The 19,478-nt window shown below is 46.6% G+C and overlaps 1 protein-coding gene across 1 annotated transcript in view; it reads left to right on the forward strand.

Moving 5' to 3' along the window:
- Positions 1-18,595, forward strand: part of SCD5 (stearoyl-CoA desaturase 5) — a 33,662-nt gene extending 15,067 nt beyond the window's left edge. Inside the window, exons 2-5 of the mRNA XM_065634019.1 lie at positions 8,303-8,433; positions 12,740-12,945; positions 15,406-15,638; positions 16,887-18,595. Coding sequence (XP_065490091.1) covers positions 8,303-8,433; positions 12,740-12,945; positions 15,406-15,638; positions 16,887-17,077 — 761 coding nt within the window. The 3' untranslated portion in view covers positions 17,078-18,595. The remainder of the gene's footprint in view (positions 1-8,302; positions 8,434-12,739; positions 12,946-15,405; positions 15,639-16,886) is intronic.
- The last annotated feature ends 883 nt before the right edge of the window (positions 18,596-19,478 follow it).

Raw genomic sequence — 19,478 nt, forward strand, 5'->3', positions numbered from 1 at the left:
TTTTACAGTAGCCAAAGCAGGAGTAAAGGTCCGTGGGGGCTCTGCAGGCCTGTGGAGCCCCTGCTACGCAATACTGCGGTGCCCAGAAGGTGCAAAGGTATGTGAGGATGATACATGGTAAATAACGTGGGTATCTGCATTAGCAGAGCGAATCTGGACTCTTACACTGAACGTGGTAATGGGGAGCAGACGCCAAGGAGCTGGTTTTGGGTGGGCGTGTGGCAGGAGAGGAGACCAGCGCTGAGGAGCCGTGGAGCCAGGACGCGTCCCCGGCCCAGTGGCACACATCAGCTGCGTGCCAGGCTGGTGGCTGCCAGCCAGCGGCTCAGCAGAGCAGACGCTCCGTCCTGCCTTTGGTCCACCAGTGACACAAAACTGAGTAAACTGTCAGAAAATGGCTTGAAAAAGGATCTTCTTCTGCCTCTGGGCTGAGTAGGAAACTGAGCTGCACAGCTCTGGCTTGCTTTTCACAACACCAGAAATACCAGCCCTAATCCAGCTGTCTTTCACAGATCTGTTTCCTCTCTCGCCCCAGCTCTCTCCAGACAGCGTTTTCTGCTGTGTTAGCTTTTGCCTTTTCATTTTTTTCCCCTTGAAGTCCTCATAGAATCATTTTGATTGGAAGAGATCCTCAAGATCATCAAGTCCAGCCATAACCTAACTCTAGTACTAAACCATGTCCCTAAGAGCCTTATCTACACGTCTTTTAAACACCTCCAGGGATGGTGACTCCACCGCTTCCCTGGGCAGCCCGTTCCAATGCCTGACAACTCTTTTCCTGAATAAATTTCTTCCAATATCCAATCTGAACCTCCCCTGGTGCAACTTGAGGCCATTTCCTCTTGTCCTATCACTTGCTACTTGGGAGAAGAGACCAACACCCTCCATGTTACAGCCTCCTTTCAGATAGTTGTACAGAGTGACAAGGTCTCCCCTCAGCCTCCTGTTCTCCAGGCTGAACAGCCACGATACATAGATAGCACAGCTTGGGCTTCAGTCTATAGGTTAAGTTCAAAATGCTGCAGTTGCTTTGTGAGTGTAATTTTTGCTTTGGTAAGTCAGCCCGGTTGCAGAGTTAACTCACTGAAACATGCAGAAGACTTATCCTCATTCTACTTTTTTTTTTTTCCTTTCCCTTTTTCTTTGGTATTAGCATGACACAACCTGACGTCAGGTGGCTTCAGAGCTGCTGCACTGTTGGCAGAACTCCCAGGCCCTGGTGCTGTCAGGTCCTGGCCCTGCCTGCCTGGCATCTCTGTGTGCTCCAGCCCGGGGCTTGTGGCTGGCGAGTCCTCACCCAGCCCTTTTCTACCTCCATCCTCCTCATCTCTCAAGTTCTGCTTGTTTTCACAAGCAGAAGTGCCAGAAAAACTGTATTTCCTCTACCTACGCTTGTTGACACTTGTGCAGGACAGAATGCTGGGGCAGCGCTCGGTAAGGACTTGTCACTAATTTGTCCTGGGCTGTGTGAAGAACAGTGCCTTGTGTTTGGGTTGTTTGTGTACAGTGGTGCTGAGGGCTTTTCTTGATGAACACCACCTTGGTGCTGAAACATGGGCTCCCCAGGGTGGTTTCTGTAGGAGTACTGTGTCCAGTTCTGGGCTCCCCAGTTTAAGAAGGACAAGGAATTACTGGGGGGAGTCCAGTGGAGAGTACAAAGATGAGGAGGGGCCTGGAACATCTTTCTTATGAGGAGAGACTGAGAGAGCTGGGTCTGTTCAGCCTGGAGAAGAGAAGGCTGAGAGGGGATCTTATCAATGCTTATAAATATCTCAAGGGTGGGTGTCAAGAGGATGGACCAGACTCCTTTCAGTGGTGCCCAACAACAGGATGAGGGGCAACGGGCACAGACTGAAGCATCGGAGGTTCCATCTAAACATGAGGAGAAAGTTCTTTCCTTTGAGGGTGCCAGAGCCCTGGAACAGGCTGCCCAGAGAGGTTGTGGAGTCTCCTTCTCTGGAGACATTCAAAACCCACCTGGACACATTCTTGTGCCATCTGCTCTGGTGACCCTGCTTTAGCAGGTGGGTTGGACTAGATGATCTCCAGAGGTCCCTTCCAACCCCAGCCACTCTGTGATTCTGTGATTGTGGTGACCTGTGATCATATGTGAAGCCAGTACATATGGATAGCACAGCTCAGGCTTCAGTCTATAGTTTAAGTTTGAAATGCTGCCTTCTGAGTGTGATACTTGCTTTAATAAGTCAGCCTGGTTGCAGAGTTAACTATGCCACATGTTTTAGTGAGTTATCTGGCTACTTGGGCAATTTCCTCTTTGCACATTAAGTACCTCAATGAATTATAAAGAACTGTATCATTAAGAGTTTGGATTCCAGGTTGTTTATTGGTACTTTTCTTGTGTTGTTGTTTGTTTGTTTTGTTTTGTTTTCCTTTTTCTGTGATAACTGTGGTTTTTATTCTTTATTACTTAGGAGACCTGTTTATTTCCAGATCTAAGAGGGAGTTTTTAGAATAAGAGGAAATTGCTATTAACTGAGCTGCTTTGCTCCATAAAGTATAATCCTCTTGTGTTTCACAGAGATGTTCCCCACCCCCCAAAAATGAGCCAGATAGGTAAGTAGTGGCTCTGTTCTCATGTAGTCACGTTATTGTACATAATAATGTAAAATCAAATGGTTTATAGTCTGATTTTGGTTTGAAATCATAATTTATTCTGTAAAGGAAAGCTTGAGACCTGTTTTTCCACTGTAAATATTTGTCATCTTGGCTATTTATACGTTGGGAATTAGTGGCCAAGTAATATTTTCAGGCACCCTAATTCCTGTAGCAACCACAGAAATTTGTTATCACTGTACAGTGCATTTCTGACAGGATTTGTTTCTGCTCTGGGCACCAAACTTATGAGTGATTTTGTTTGTTTGTTTCTGGCAATGTTTCAGCCCTCAAGATTTATATTAGGAAAATTCCTGCTGTGAGAATTCCTCCTCTGCAAAGTCAAAAAATAGGCATGTTGCGTGGGAATAAGCCCCAGCCGTTTCAGCTTGATCAGTGGGATGGTGGTGGGGGCTGGCAAGGCCCTGGCGGGCTTAGGCACCAGGGCAGCCCCCAGATGCCCAAAATACTGTTGTCTGTTCTGCTGTGATGCTGATGGTGTGGAGCGGACTGAATGAAAGGGTCTCTGTTAAGCCGAGCTCTGTAAGAGCTGAGTCATCAAGTTGCATAAATCCTTTATATTCAGTGCGGCTATTTCATGTGGTCTGTGTGGTACTTGCCATGCAGCATCTTTCTTGCACTGGACAAAGAAGGAAAGCAAAATCAACCTTAATGTTGCATATGTCTTGTTCTACCCACTTATCTTCTGATTTTAAGCAATTGATCATTATTAAGATGGATGAATGCCTTGAGAAACATTTGGTCAGCTAAATTATCTGCTGCTTTGAAGCAGGCAAAAAGCCCTCCCTTGTGCATTAAGCAAGCGAAGAGACTACTGAAGACAGGGGATTTCAGTCCCTGTGACTAACATGAGGTTAACCAGTCCAAAAGCCCACAGACAATATGTTCTTGTGGTGATTCAAGGCTATAACCTTAATATTCTTATGTTAGCTGGATAATGTCAGTATTCTGTGTGTCACAGGTCTGTTCCTGCAATTACGGTCATGTGAGCAATTTGGATTATTTAGTGATGTTTCTGCACAGCTCAATATCATGTACAGAGAATGGCAAGGTAGGTATTCCCCAATTTCACAGAAGTCCAAGTCCTTGCACTAACAAGGCATGTGCAGGAAATGGAAGACTGCAGCGGAGACTGGAGTGTGAGTTGTTGTGGTATTGGCATTTTTACTGATCTGAGAGCTATGAAGCAAAATCTTTAAATAATGGGCAGAGAGGATGCATGATTTTAATTTCATTTCTGTACCTTCCCTCAGGAAACAGGCAGAAGTCTGAATTTGGCAACAGACTTCAGCTCACTGGATTTAACTGCACAGATGAGCCTTCTCTGGGAGTGACTTGGACACGGCAGTGTGCTGAAAAGGAGAATTTTCTCCTCGGTGATGGTGTCCCAGGCGGGTTTTAGACATATGTCATCTTTACCAGGACGATTCTGACTCCATTTGTCTGTTTCATTTTCACAGAATCACAGAATCACAGAATGTTAGGGATTGGAAGGGACCTCGAAAGATCATCTAGTCCAATCCCCCTGCCAGAGCAGGAACACCTAGGTGAGGTTACACAGGAAGGTGTCCAGGCGGGTTTTGAATGTCTCCAGAGAAGGAGACTCCACAACCTCCCTGGGCAGCCTGTTCCAGTGTTCCGTCACCCTCACTGAGAAGAAGTTTCTTCTCAAATTTAAGTGGAGCCTCTTGTGTTCCAGCTTGAACCCATTACCCCTTGTCTTACTGTTGGTTGTCACCGAGAAGAGCCTGGCTCCATCCTCGTGACACTCACCCTTTATATATTTATAAACATTGATGAGGTCACCCCTCAGTCTCCTCTTCTCCAAGCTAAAGAGACCCAGCTCCCTCAGCCTTTCCTCGTAAGGGAGATACTCCACTCCCTGAATCATCTTTGTGGCCCTGCGCTGGACTCTCTCCAGCAGTTCCCTGTCCTTCTTGAACTGAGGGGCCCAGAACTGGACACAATATTCCAGATGAGGTCTCACCAGGGCAGAGGGAAGGAGAACCTCTCTCGACCTACTAACCACCCCCCTTCTAATACACCCCAGGATGCCATTGGCCTTCTTGGCCACAAGGGCACAGTGCTGGCTCATGGTCATCCTGCTGTCCACCAGGAGCCCCAGGTCCCTTTCCCCTACACTGCTCTCTAATAGGTCATTCCCCAACCTATACTGGAACCTGAGGTTGTTCCTGCCCAGATGTAAGACTCTACATTTTCCCTTGTTATATTTTATTAAATTTTTCCCCGCCCAACTCTCTAGCCTGTCCAGATCTCGCTGGATGGCAGCACAGCCCTCTGGCGTGTCAGCCACTCCTCCCAGCTTGGTGTCATCAGCAAACTTGCTGATAGTACACTCAATTCCCTCATCCAAGTCATTGATGAATATATTGAACAGTATTGGTCCCAGAACTGACCCTTGAGGCACTCCACTAGATACAGGCCTCCAACCAGACTCTGCCCCATTGACCACGACTCTCTGGCTTCTCTCCTTCAGCCAGTTTGCAGTCCACCTCACTACCCGATCATCCAGTCCACACTTCCTCAGTTTTGCCGTGAGGATGCTGTGGGAGACGGTGTCAAATGCTTTACTGAAGTCAAGGTAGACCACATCCACTGCTCTGCCATCGTCAATCCACCTTGTTACGTCTTCATAAAAGGCTATGAGGTTGGTCAAACATGACTTCCCCTTGGTGAAGCCATGTTGACTGTCCCTGATGACTCTCTTATCCTTGATATGTCTTAAGATGGCACCAAGGATAAGGTGTTCCATCACTTTCCCAGGGATGGAGGTGAGGCTGACTGGTCTATAGTTGCCCGGGTCCTCCTTCTTGCCCTTTTTGAAGACCGGAGTGACATTTGCTTTCCTCCAGTCCTCAGGCACCTCTCCCGTTTCCCAAGACTTGGCAAAGATGATGGAGAGTGGTCCAGCAATGACTTCAGCCAGCTCCCTCAGCACCCGCGGGTGCATCCCATCTGGACCCATGGATTTATGGATGTCCAGATTGCTTAACTGGTCCCTAACCCAGTCCTCATCAACTGAGGCAAACTCCTCCATTGCCTGCCTTCCTCTGGGGCCTCAGGGGTACGGGGCTCCTCAGGACAGCCTCCGGCAGAGTAGACAGAGACAAAGAAGGCATTCAGTAATTCTGCCTTCTCTGTATCTTCTGTCACCAGGGCACCCACCCCGTTCATCAGTGGGCCTACATTGCCTCTGGTGTTAGTTTTATCTGCCATGTATTTGAAGAAGCTCTTCCTGTTGTCCTTGACCCCTCTCGCCAGGTTTAACTCTAAGGAGGCCTTAGCTTTCCTAGTTGCCTCCCTACATCCTCTGACAACAGCCTTATATTCTTCCCAAGTGGCCAGCCCCTCCTTCCATGATTTGTAAACCCTCCTCTTCCACTTGAGTTTGCCCAGCAGTTCCCTGTTTAACCATGCAGGTCTCCTGGCTCCCCTCCTTGACTTCCTGCTCGTCGGGATGCTCTGATCTTGAGCTTGGTAGAAGCAGTCCCTGAATGTTAACCAACTATCTTGGGCCCCTTTACCTTCAAGCAGCCTTGCCCACGGGATTTCCTCCAGCAATTGTTTGAAAAGGCCAAAGTCGGCCCTGCTGAAGTCCAGGTTGCAATTCTGCTCGGTATTCTGCTCCCACCACAGGAGATCCTGAACTCCACCATCTCATGGTCACTGCAACCAAGGCAGCCCCCCACCTTTACTGCTTCAACCAGACCCTCCTTGTTAGTGAGGACAAGATCCAGCAGCGCACCTCTCCTAGTCGGCTCCTCCACCATTTGCATCAGAAAGTTATCGTCAATGCACTGGAGGAACCTCCCTTTTATGGGAAAGGCTTTGGTTTTCTGTGTGGGAGGTGACAGGAATTTGGGCCATGTACATAATGTGAAACAAGTTTGGGTAAATCTGTTTTTGATGGATCCACCAGTGGAGTGGATAAGGTCCAGTTACTCCTTCAGTCTGCAGGGGTGATGGTCAACACAAAATATGGTTGCCATTATTTTACCAAATATGTTTCTATCATACTTTCTCTTAGATGCTGCAATTTCAAGCACTTTGGGTTGGGATTTGGTAGAGGGACACAGTAGGCACCTGCCTACATATATGTATTTTTGTTTTCATTTTGCAAAGATAGATGTTTTACATTAAATACTGGGAAAAGCTGATTGTGGATTCGCTTTTAGCCACTGCATGTTTAACAGAGTTCCCTGCTGGACAGATTGTTGTGCAGGCACAGACTCAAATAAAAAAAAACCCTTTTGAGGATAGGCTTTTCCCTTTCTGTTCCAGTAACTCTATTTAGGTATTTGAAATAGGCTGTTTTAACCAAAACATGCCTGTGTATTTAGGGTGGCAGGGACCCCTGGCTGAACAGCACATCACTTCAGACCATGCACACTCATTTGGGGTTGTCCTGGGATATTCTTATTGTTTGAATCCACTCTTGTTTTAATTTCACACTTGTAAAATGAGCCTGTACTCTTTAGGCACATTATGAGAAATCAAAACCTATGGGAGGGAGATGTAAGAGTCTATATATCATGACAGTTGGGTAGCTTGAATGTGAGTAGTTTAAGTGGTTGAGTTTGAGATTTATATAATACTTTCTTGGTAGCTGTTCCCATTTTCCCTCCAGTCTCTCTCCAAAAAAAGGACCAGCTCTAATGCACTGTTCTTCCAACCCTTTCCCATGGTCTTCTCTCTTGTTGCAAGTCAAAACAACCCAGGCTATGGATCGTCCATCCCTCAGGAATTCAAAAACACTAGAGGAAAAAAAGCCAGCAAGAGCATCAAAGGAAAATCAATCAGTGCACAGATACATGGCTCCAGCCAGCAATTCTCCTGCAAATGCAGGGGGGTTAGCTAGTGGGAGCATGCTGAAAGGAGAACCGGGGATGTACTGATGCGGCGGTTGTCGTCAGTGGGGGTATTATTTTAAGCACGGGGGTACACTGCAGGACACATGTGGTCGGGCTGCATGTCCAGCCTGAAGCAAATGCCTTGAGTGAGGAACAGACCCACTCCCAGACTGCTTTGGTCATCTGAAAAAAAATGCTCAAAACAAGTTTACTTGGCCAATTATTTAATTAGGGGAAGGAAAAGCAGTTCCTGAAACTGAGGGAGATGGTGGATGCTGTGCTTCCTGGTGCATTTTTATTACTGAGTCATGAGCTGCTGAAGATAAGAAGGTTTTATTGTGGAAGCTCTGACACAGGTCATATTTTCAGGGGTGGGATGTGATGCTCTTAAACTAGCTGACAGATCGGGCTCGAGTAAAGACCTGTCTGGAAGAGGCTAGTGATGTCCTCTTAGAAGAGTTGTTGCTGCTCCTCTGACATGAATGATGAACCTTTGCTCCACTGTACCTGGCGAGGGCACATGGCATGAATATGTCATGACATGGGGCTTCCGTGGTGGCAAACTCTCCTGAACAATGCAATGGCTAAATGGGGAGGGGCGGGAGGTGGAACGACGTGTCCCTGGGACTGTGGGCTGGGCTGAGAATGTCCCTTCCTGTCTGCACAGCCTCATCTTCTGCCTGACCCTGCAGGTGTGGGCAGACAGGGGCGAAGATCATCTTTATGTTAAAGAAAGCAAAAATAATGGCAGCTGGCCCCTGGCACATCCTATGTTTTTTATTTATTGTGTCTTTCAGCATATTTCTGTTTCCTGATGACAGCCCTGGGCGTGACAGCGGGTGCACATCGCCTGTGGAGCCACCGTTCCTACAAAGCCAAGCTGCCTCTGCGGATCTTTCTGGCTGCAGCTAACTCCATGGCTTTCCAGGTGGGGTTGTGGTTGCCTGTCCAGATTTTTGGCCTCCAGGCAGCTATATCTCCTGTGCAGGGATCCCCTCAGCAATAGAAAAAAAAAATATTGACAGAAAGATATTTTCTGATAAAACACTCCGCTGGCTCAGAGGATGCAGAGTCTCTCTCACCACCCATGTGACTGTGCATTGGACAGTCCAGGAGCAATAACTACTTAAGGATCAAGTCGAGCATGCCTGGATCAGGGGCTCAGCACCCCATCTGAGGCACAGGTCAGGTCCCATGCTTCGCAGGACAACATGGGAACTTTTGTAGGGGCCAGATTGATGCAAGTATGTCTGCGTAACCAAGTCTCTGTCAATCCAGGTAGCTGGAGATTTTCACATGCCCAGAAAGGAGAGCAGAGATGCTTTCACGATCTTAATTTATCTCTGGTTTATGCAATGTTTTTCATCAGTAAAATTCAAATTTGCCAAGAAGCATGTTACTAGCTCTGTACTTACTGATAGGTAATCTTAGACCTTAAAAATATTTGTGTAGCACCCAGCTGATGGTAGCAGTTACCCCAGAACCAGGATCTTCTCGGTGTGAATTTGGTTTGGCTGTTCAAAATAGAAATGTGAATCTGTACTAACATTAAACTTCTTGAGCTTGGCTGCTGTAACCCCTTGTGGCATCGTGTTCTGCCTTGAGTTTTCAGCTTTTTCCCTTCAGTCCATTTGGTTGACCTCTTGTTCATGTACCTTGACAGAGGAAGAGTATAGTCCCTTTATCCACTTTTGTACTGTTTGTACTTTTTATTTATCATCTTTGATTTTTCTTTTTTTTTTTTAAGTTGGAGAGAATTAATCTTGTTAATCCCTCTTAACGTTACAAAGTGCACAACGCTTTTGCATGAATATGGGAATGTGTCCAATTTCACTATAACACTCCTTTATTCTGAGCCATATTCCAGCTGCTTTGTGCTGCTCGGTTACTTGCAGAACTTCACAGACCCTTTGTTCAGCATGTGAGACAACTGTTTTGAGTTTTGAGAACCCCCTGGTACTATCCTCCTGTTCTACAGCTGATCTTATCTTTCATATGTAATTCAAATGAATGCGTGGAGCTGGGTTGCAGTGAGCCTGCACATTGGGATTTCATTGCGTTCTGCTCCCCTGTTGCTCTGGATTTTGCTCTCAGCTGCGTTGGCCTCATCATTGCTTTTGGCTGAGGACACAGTGTGATTTTAAGGCAGGGAAGTACTTCAAAAAAGTGGCTTCAAGCCACCTTTGCACCCTTTGTACTGGAAGGAAAGCAAAAGGCTAAATCACCCACTCTGAACAGTCTGAAGCCTGCTGATATTAATAATCACCAAGACATCCACTGCCTGCTGAAGGCAGGCACCACCACAAACAAGCATGGAATGTTTTTTCAGGTCCATCTCCTTCACGTTGGCTTTGGGAGGAGGAGGTAGCCTTGGAGATACCGACAGCATCCCTGCATCCCGCCTTCCTCAATATTCCACCTTCTTGAAGAACAGGGGAAACTGCTGAACAGTTTTAACTGCTGCATGGCTGTGACGTGCTGTTCTTCCTCTGAAATACCATCAGATCCAGCCATTTTTGACCTGTTGCCTGGTGCATTTTTTATGATGGGAGCACACTGAGCTGTGTTTCTTCTCTCCATCTAGAATAAAGCTCTCACAATTTTGAAAGACTTTGTGCTTCTTGCTGTTACATGCCTGTTTCAGAAATAGTTAAAGCTCTACTTGGAAGGGTTTTTACTCCTGATTTTACGTGAAACTTGACCAAGAGTGATGTGTTCCTGAAAAATGGTTGCCGTGAAGATGATTGGAGCATATTTGGAATCAGCGTATTTAGAATAGTTGGGGTTGGAAGGGACCTTTCAAGGTGATCTAGTCCAACCCCCCTGCCATGAGCAGGGCCATCTTCAACCAGATCAGGTTGCTCAGAGCCCCATCCAGCCTGGCCTGGGATGTCTCCAGGGATGGGGCATCCACCACCTCTCTGGGCAACCTGGGCCAGTGTTTCACCACCTTCAATGTAAAACATTTTTTCCTCATGTCTAGCCTGATGTTCCAGTTTATTGCCAACAGTTGTGGCCTCTGGTCTTTATTTCCTCTTAGCCTTTGTGGTTTTTAATTAAATGCAGCTCAGTCGTTTCACAGCTTCCTAACTCTTTCATCTGGGGAATCATGGTTTTTGCCAGCCCTGCAGATGTTTGCTGTGGTATGAAATGCCGAGTTAATTTCTCACAGTATCATTGCTTTGACCTGCTTATCTGCTGTCCTACAAACACTTTTATCAAGTGTTTTTGGAGCATTTGTTGATCGATAGTCTCACTTGAAAAATTATTTCTGGTTAAGAAAGAGGACCTTTCCTAGGTGTGCTTCTTGCATAACCCTGGTTTGCTTTTAAATTACTTAATCTTGGCATTTCCCATCTTGTGGATATTCCTGCTGAAGCCACTTGAAGTAGTGTAGAGGCTTTCATTCCCTTTGATTCTTCTGCAGGAAAAACATAAAATGGCAGCAAGGTAAACATCTCCTCTTGTTCTCACTGAGGAGTTTGGTAACTTCCCTTTGCTTCACTCTGTTTACTTTGTTCTCTTGTGCAATTAAGGTGTGACTTACCAGTGCGCTGATAAAGGGGCTGATCTTTTCAATGGGGCCTCCTCTCAATGGCTTAGATCAGTCAGTGCTGCAGAAAATTGTTCCCCTCGTCCCCTCCCAGTCCCAGTGTCACTGTGGCCATGGCATGACAATGTACAGAGCTGAGCACACCTGAGTGCAACAGAGCTGAGATCTTTATCGGGCTTTTGTTCTCCGCTTGTCCCTTGTGGGCTCTTGCAGACAGAGAACGAGCTTTTTCTCACAAAATGTGGACATATGCAGCTGTCAGGAGACTGGGCCGACCATGTCCTGTGGTGTTTTGTCTGCCTTGATGGCCGCTGCACTTCGGTTACTTCACAGACACCACAAATGTTTTGCTAGGTTCTGCTGGGAGCAAAGCTGCTGTGGTTGGTGGCTGTGGATACTACTGCTGTTCCTAAAAGTAACCCAGGCCCTTTAGGTATTACCGCTTGGCTACTTCCCCGGCTGTGTAAAGATGAGAAAAGCAGAGGAAAGCACACTCCACTAAGATTTCCCTAATTAAAGTTCACGCTGTTGTAGATCTTGGCATTAACTAACATTTCAATGTTTTGGTGCTAGCAATGGGCAATTCAATGCATAGATGAGTGTGTGGCCTGAGTTTTGCAGGTGCCGTACACACTTGCAGTGCCCTGCACTAACAGCTCAGCACCGCTGCAAACCCCACCGGTTTAGTCCAATAGCCACTGCATCCTGCAGAGCAAACTGGGAGGCTGAAATCCCTTTGTCTGAGTAAACTCGGAAAGTCTTGCTTTACAGATCCAAGTTCTGAAATAGTGTTCCAGCCCTTCCTCCCTGCAGTCTACATAATCGCGTTTACAGCCATAAGGCATTTCAGTGACCGGTATCTGCTGACAGCTCGAGCAGAGACAGGACTGAACTTACTTTATATCTGACCTGCATCCAATGCTGAACTGATATTATGGCTGTAAGTAATTTATTCCAGCCTGGCTGCAAATACAAGACTCGATTTCCTATAAAATAGTTACATCTCCTTTGATATATCAATCTTGTGCTCTTGCACACATCCCTGCAGACAGAGCAGTAATCTAAATGGAGGTGTTTGCTTTACTGTTGAAGATGAGTCCCTCTAAAAGGCTGAGAACATTCAGCCTCTGTTCAGGTCAGGAAAAGGCATGTGTAGAGTTCCACAAGCTCTGTCCCATTTTCAGCGCGGCATTTGTCCCTGGACGATGTCAGTGGTAACCAGCTGCAAACAGCTTAGAAAAAGGATGCCAGAAGTGAGTGCCCCTGCACAGTAGTGCCCTGAAAATAAATATGCAGAGTCATAAAATAACAAGTGTAAACATGTACATACCTGGTTCCTCCAGCCCAGTGTCTGTCCTCGGACAGGGAACATCCAGGGAGGACACAGGACCTGGACAGACTGATGATGGTAACTCCTAAGAGGCTGTTGGCTTCCAGCCATCTCCAGCCCCAGGACGTGTCCACTCTATGTCACCGGTTCCCAGAGTATGTCCCGTTCTGTGTGGGCACTGATGGGAGCGGTGGGATGGGCTGGCTGGCTGCAAAACCAGAGTCCTTCAGGATGTCTTTGGTCAATAACCTTTTATGAGGAGCACCAGTGAGGGGCTTATTGCTGTGTGAGGAAGGAGCTGGAGGTGGTACTGCTGGAGGTTTCTCTCACCTGGCCGTAATTTCTGTGCAGAACGACATCTATGAGTGGAGCCGAGACCACCGTGTGCACCACAAGTACTCGGAGACAGACGCGGACCCACACAATGCCCGGCGCGGCTTCTTCTTCTCCCACATCGGCTGGCTCTTTGTGCGCAAGCACCGGGATGTCATAGAGAAGGGGAGGAAACTGGATTTCACTGACCTGCTGGATGACCCCGTCGTCAGGTTCCAAAGAAAGTAAGTGGGGAGCGCTTGGCCCTTGTGCGAGGCAGGGTGAAGAGGTCCCTCCACCTGGCTGTCTACTTGTGGCTCACTTCTTGATTTTATTTTTCCCTTTTTTTCCTTATTTTCCATCCCCCAAGATATCCCTGCCACTCTGATGGCAGGCACTGGGACTGCCATCCCTCTGACCCCTGCTATTGCCATGTGGCTGATGTTTGCAGGCTTTCCTTGCAGGCTGCACAAGCAACAAGCCCTGTTCTTGTCCCTCTGCTTTTCCAAAAAGCTGGGCCTGGCTGTGAAAACAGCCACAGGAGAAGTTGCTGGGATCTTGGCCCTTCTCCTTTGATGGAGAAAGGCTGTAATTGCTCACTGCCTTCATGCAGAAGTGCATGTTTCACTCTGCAAACTCATCTCTGGCACCCGTGGGCCAGCACAGACCAAGTGCTTCCTCTCCCAAGAGTGTCATTTTTCACAGACTTAATTATCTCCCTTGAGAATTAGCACAGACCTAGTTCAGTTTGCTATGCACTTTGTGAGAGGTGGGTATGGAGGAGCCTGTGAGTACCTGTATTATACGCACAAATCGCAGAATCTCTCTGCCTTGCAAGCATTTGGTTCAGGTACTTCAGCAAACCACAGAAGCTCGTTTCTGAGTGCTTTATGGGTGAGGGCAACAGTCATTTGAGTCCAGAAATCAGTTTATTTTGTGTTAGAGAAATCCATGCACTAGCAGAATTACCCCTGCACCGGAAGAGCTCCAGGAGTGAGGAATTCCCTACCCTCCACATATTGTTGCTTTTACTGGCTCCTCAGTTGGCAGCATGTGTTTGCAAAAGCTGCTTTGCAGTTTGCTGCAGCTCCTCTTGGCAGTGTTACTACCTTTTGCAAGACAACAGCATTCCATGAAAAGCAAGCTCTGCTGCTTTGGTTATGCTGCACATGTTGTGTAGTGATGAAGTATGTTTTCTGCAAGGAAGTTAAATCTTAGCAAGTATCTCTGTTCTGGATTTGAATTTAAGACTTTGGAGTTTGCCATCTCTTATCTGGGAAGAAAAATTCAGGTTTCCCCTTTCTATAGTGTTCAAGTGTTGGGTTTTTTTCAACAGCATGCAAAACCTGACAGGTCAGATTAGTAAGAATCATAATGAACCCTGCTGCTTTGTCACATTTTGTTTTAAGGCCAAATCGTTAGCTTTGCTGAATTTAGCGGTGCTGGTGAGCTGTGGATGAGGTACTGCTCAGTCTGCAGTTTAAAACCACATCACTTCAGCTGAAAGCTCAGTACTGCTCCAGCAAAATGTGACCCTCTGTGAATAATGGAGCAAATAATCCTGCATGTGATGTGAGACACTGAGGGCTGAAGTGTCTTCAAGACAGAATTTTCATGTGGTGAAAGCAATGTTGTTCCCCAAACATGTATTGAGGCGTTGGTTCCCCTGAACTCTGGGTAAGGAGATTTCTTATTCCAGGGTGGATGTTTCAGTCAAAGTGAGACAGAGAAAACGTAGTTGGGTGCTTGTTCAGATGAAAGATCTCGTGTCTTCATCAAAGACTTAAGTCTGGACTTCTTGCATCTCACAAAATGGTTTTAATTGGTGCCTGATAAGGTGTTTTGATATTCTATTTTCTTTTTGTGGAGCAGGTGAGGCTTTGAACTTTGAAGGAGTTTTCTGGACTGGAAAATATTTTTCTTAGCCAGCTCTGCTTAAATCCTCACCTTGAACTGATGAGGTTTGCAAACCTTATCCACGGCCTTGTTCAAAAGTCAGTCATATCAGTGGGAATTTATATTTTATCTTTGGTGGAGCAAAGAACGGGGACTGTTTCCTTTGGAGAGCCTTGGCTTAGGTAAGTGAAGGTAGAGTTCTGTGAGAAAGCTGAGGAGATGCTGACTTTTCACCATGATTAGTGTTACTGGAGAGCTGCAGGTCTCCTTCTGGATCCCAGCATGGTAGGCACAACCTCAAAAAAACAACCTTCAAAGCTCATCTCATCCAACTCCCCTGCCATGAGCAGGGACATCTTCAACCAGATCAGGTTGCTCAGAGCCCCGTCCAGCCTGGCCTTGAATTTCTCCAGGGATGGGGTGTCCACCACCTCTCTCAGCAACCTGGGCCAGTGTTTCAACACCGTCATTGTAAAAAAATTTCTTCCTCATGTGTAGCCTGAATCTCCCGTCTTTTAGTTTAAAACCATCACCCCTTGTCCTATCATGACAGACCCTGCTAAAAAGTCTATCTCTCTTATAGGCCCTTTTTAAGTACTGAAAGGCCACAATAAGGTCTCCCTGGAGACATCCCTATAGACATCCCATCAACTATAAGGCATCCTTCTGCTGATGCCTGAGAAATGATGAGGCCAGCCCAGGTTATGTCAGGAGTTTCTGGCAGAGCTGTGTCTCCAGAGATCCGTCCCCTTTTTCCCCCCCAGCTGTTATTCCCACTAGGGTAATGGTGTCCTTTTTTTCCCCCGCAGGTATTACAAGAGTTCGGTCGTGCTGATGTGCTTCGTGATCCCTACCGTTGTGCCATGGTACCTCTGGGGCGAGAGTCTGTGGAATGCCTACTTCCTCGCCTCCATCCTACGGTACACCATCTCCCTTAATGTCACCTGGCTGGTCAACAGTGCCGCCCACATGTATGGCAACCGCCCTTATGACAAGTACATCAACCCCAGGCAGAACACCTTTGTAACTCTGGGAGCCATCGGTAAGTGCTGTAGCCCTGGGCAGAGCTTTCGCAAAGCTCAGAGTGAAATCCTATCCTGTTTCACCAGTACAGGTGAGGGGCTGACCTGCTGGAAAGCAGCATTGAGAGAAGGACCTGGGAGTCCTGGTGGACAACAGGTTGACCATGAGTCAGCACTGTGCCCTTGTGGCCAAGAGGACCAATGGTATCTTGGGATGCATTAAGAAAAGTGTGAGCAGCAGGTTGAGGGAGCTTGTCCTCCCCCTCTACTCTGCCCTGGTGAGACCACATCTGGAGTACTGTGTCCAGTTCTGGGCTCCCCAGTCTAAGAAGGACAAGGAATTACTGGAGGGAGTCCAGTGGAGAGTGCAAAGATGAGGAAGGGCCTAGAACATCTTTCTTATGAGGAGAGACTGAGAGAGCTGGGTCTTTTCAGCCTGGAGAAGAGAAGGCTGAGAGGGGATCTTATCAATGCTTATAAATATCTCAAGGGTGGGTGTCAAGAGGATGGACCAGACTCCTTTCAGTAGTACCCAGAAATAGGATGAGGGGCAGTGGGCACAGACTGAAGCATCGGAGGTTCCGTCTAAACATGAGGAGAACGTTCTTTCCTTTGAGGGTGCCAGAGCCCTGGAACAGGCTGCCCAGAGAGGTTGTGGAGTCTCCTTCTCTGGAGACATTCAAAACCCACCTGGACATATTCCTGTGCCATCTGCTCTGGTGACCCTGCTTTAGCAGGTGGGTTGGACTAGATGATCTCCAGAGGTCCCTTCCAACCCCAGCCACTCTGTGATTCTGTGATTCACCCTGGTCAGGCTTTGGGCATCTGCAGCTGGCCACTGCTTGAAGCCAGGGCTTGGAGGAGGCTGGAGCCTGCATGTCCTAGAGGAAGGCTCCTTTATTCTACTGATGGTGCCCACAATGAAATAATGCCATGTAGTCTCTGGGCAAAGATGTGTTAATGGTAGCAATCCTCTGTGCAGTTGTCTGGGGACAGTGCAGCAGACATGATTCTGCTTGTTACTGGGTTGTGCATCTCCTCTCTTGAAGCACTTATGGTGGTCCCAATAGGGGTGGGACGTGCCACTTCCTACTGGGCAGGAAAGCCCAAACCGCTGAGATGGAGTCCGCTGTGAGTCTGCTCCAAAGGTCTCCCACAGTCAGAGGTGAAGCATAACTTGTGCTGGCGTTGGAATATCCCACCCAAGCATGTTCTTAAGTTCATAAACATGCTGGACGCATGATCATCAAAATCTCTCTGTTTTCCAGGCGAGGGTTTCCACAACTACCACCACACCTTCCCGTTCGACTACTCAGCCAGCGAGCTGGGCCTGAAGTTCAACCCTACCACCTGGTTCATTGACTTCATGTTTTGGTTGGGGTTGGTCACTGACCGCAAACAGGCTCCGAAGGAAATGATCCAGGCTCGCAAGGAAAGGACTGGAGATGGCAGCGCTTGAAAAGCAACGCTTGGCCGTGACAGCGCTGTCCTACACGTGGGTGGGTGGGTGTGCGCCCGCTCCCATGCCTGTGGTGGATTTCTTTTCCTCTGGGTAAAATTAGTGGGGTTTTTTGTTTGGTTTTTTTTCCAGATCAGTTGGGCCGAATTAATTCCCCAGGAACAGATTCGGCCCCAGGTTTTTTTTTTCCTTATTAGCTGTCTTATGTCTAAATTTCAGACTATTAAGTGTAAAAATGTTATTACTCAATATTAGAATTAAACAGGAGAGAGATTTGATTTTTAGTCTTTGTAGTTCATGTCTGAAATACATTGTAATTTGCTTGTTCATGGTAAACCTGGCAGGTTGGAGGAACTAACTATCCTTTCCACGTGCAGTTAGGGGAGATTTTTTGTTTCTACTATTAATCGAACATGCTTTCAAGACGTGTATGTCAGAGGGGATGGAGCAGAGCCCAGTGTGCTGTTTCAACCACAGACTAATAGAAAGGAACGGTAACAGCACCAAGGAAAAACAGGATGTCCAAGCGGAAAAAAATCAGCCTAAATTTAGTTAGACATTAGTTTAAAAATCTGCTTTTTTTTCTTTTTGTTAGCCCTGTTAGCCAGCCTGGTGCGCTGCTGTCTTTGCTAAATATGAAAACTGATTATTGATGAGCAGGCTTTTGTGTTGAAGATTAGTCTCTATACAGGCCAAAATACCAACTGATGCTATGTTGAGATGATTCCTTTGTTGTTGCATATACATTGTAATTTGTAAAGGTATAGAGCTCAACAATGTCTTAAGCCAAATACAGCTTTGGTTTCAGTGTCTGGAGACCTAAGTTATATTCTAATCAGTCATGGCCATCAATGCATGCATATTTTAGCTCCTTTTGCACAAGAGGCCTCTTAATTTCCTTTTTCTGCCTTTGACTAGTGGGTCTTAGAAAATAGACCTTTATCTAAGTCAGAGTCTCTACTATTTCAGCTGCATGCAACATCCATTGGTTTCTGAGCAAAATATAAAGACAGTTATGTAGCTTCTGAATTTAACAGTTGCCTTGTTTAAAAAAAAATTAAAAAAGGAAAAAAAAAGAAAAAATATATTTAAAAAAAAAAAGGCATGTGGAATTAATGGGACATATAGCTCTTTGTGTTAGATGTTAGCCAGTGCAGGAGAGAGGCTTTGTACTGTCAGCACTGGAGCACTTTTGGAGATAGAGGGCATGAGTTTCATTTATAAAGAAGGTCACCACCTTGCCCCCCAGAGAGGGAGTGCCTGTTTCCCAGCTGTGCAGCCCTGGGCAAGGCAGGGATCTCAAGATAGCTGAGACTCAAGCCCAGCTATTTTCAGGAAAGATGTAAAAATGAAAAAAAAAAAAAGTTTTCTTTCTTTGTTCTGTTTCTTGGTTTTTTCAATGATGCCATATAATATAAGAGAGTTGTCTTTATTCTGTATTTCATCCAGCAGGTGTTCTAACAGTGTTACTTTGCCATTAATGATGTGTAAACTCTTGAGTGATTTACAATAAACAGTTATGAGTTAGACTGGCTGCTGTGTTTCATTTTGAAACATCTCCAAAAGCCAAGGGCTTTGTGCATCACGCATCGGAAGTACAGTGGTGTTTTGCTTGTTCTTTCCAGCTATTCATTCAGGGCAGCATCTCCACAATACATGACATTTCTGCTTTCCTCATCAGTGGAAGAGGAGTTTTGTCAAACAGAAGGGCACCCAGAGCTTTGATGACTTTGGGCTTAGTGGCCAAGCTGATAAAGAGGGGAAAAAGAAATAAAGCTGGCATAAGCTTGAAAGGTGACAGTGGCGAGTTCCTGCATGTGAAAATCCCACTTTAATAGCAAAATATCAGCTCAATGTGACTGCAGGACAACTCTTTGACAAAAAGTATTACGAATTTTGTTTAGACTTTGCTGTTAAGTTCTCCTTTTTTCTGCTGAGATGTGCCTGAAGACCTGGATGTGCCCAAAGTTGTGTTTTGATGTGCATTCATCGGGAGTCAGGCTGTTTGACGGACATGGGAATTACACACGCGTGGGTAGGAGACACCCCCCTAACCTGCTATGGTGTCTGCAGGAGGGAGTGGAAATGGGATCCCAGAGCTGGGACCTTCCCAACCTGCTGTTTGGAAAGACAGAGCTGTTGCTTCCTTCTCGATGTGGGAGGTTTGGTGGGAGGTTGGAGAGCGGCAAAAATCACTGGGAACCCATCTTGAAAATGGTGTGGTGAATGTGTTTGGACTGGACTTCTGAGCATAGGAGCAAAGCTGGGAAGATGCGAAATGCCTGATTTTACTGGCGCTCCCATCATTTCATTTGTGCAATCGCCTGGCTGGAGAACTGCAGTGAATGTGCTTTACAGGAACTTGCATACACATCTTCCTGTTGATCTTTAGCATACTTTA

The sequence above is a fragment of the Caloenas nicobarica genome, chromosome 4, assembly GCF_036013445.1.
Source record: "Caloenas nicobarica isolate bCalNic1 chromosome 4, bCalNic1.hap1, whole genome shotgun sequence".
NCBI lineage: Eukaryota > Metazoa > Chordata > Aves > Columbiformes > Columbidae > Caloenas > Caloenas nicobarica.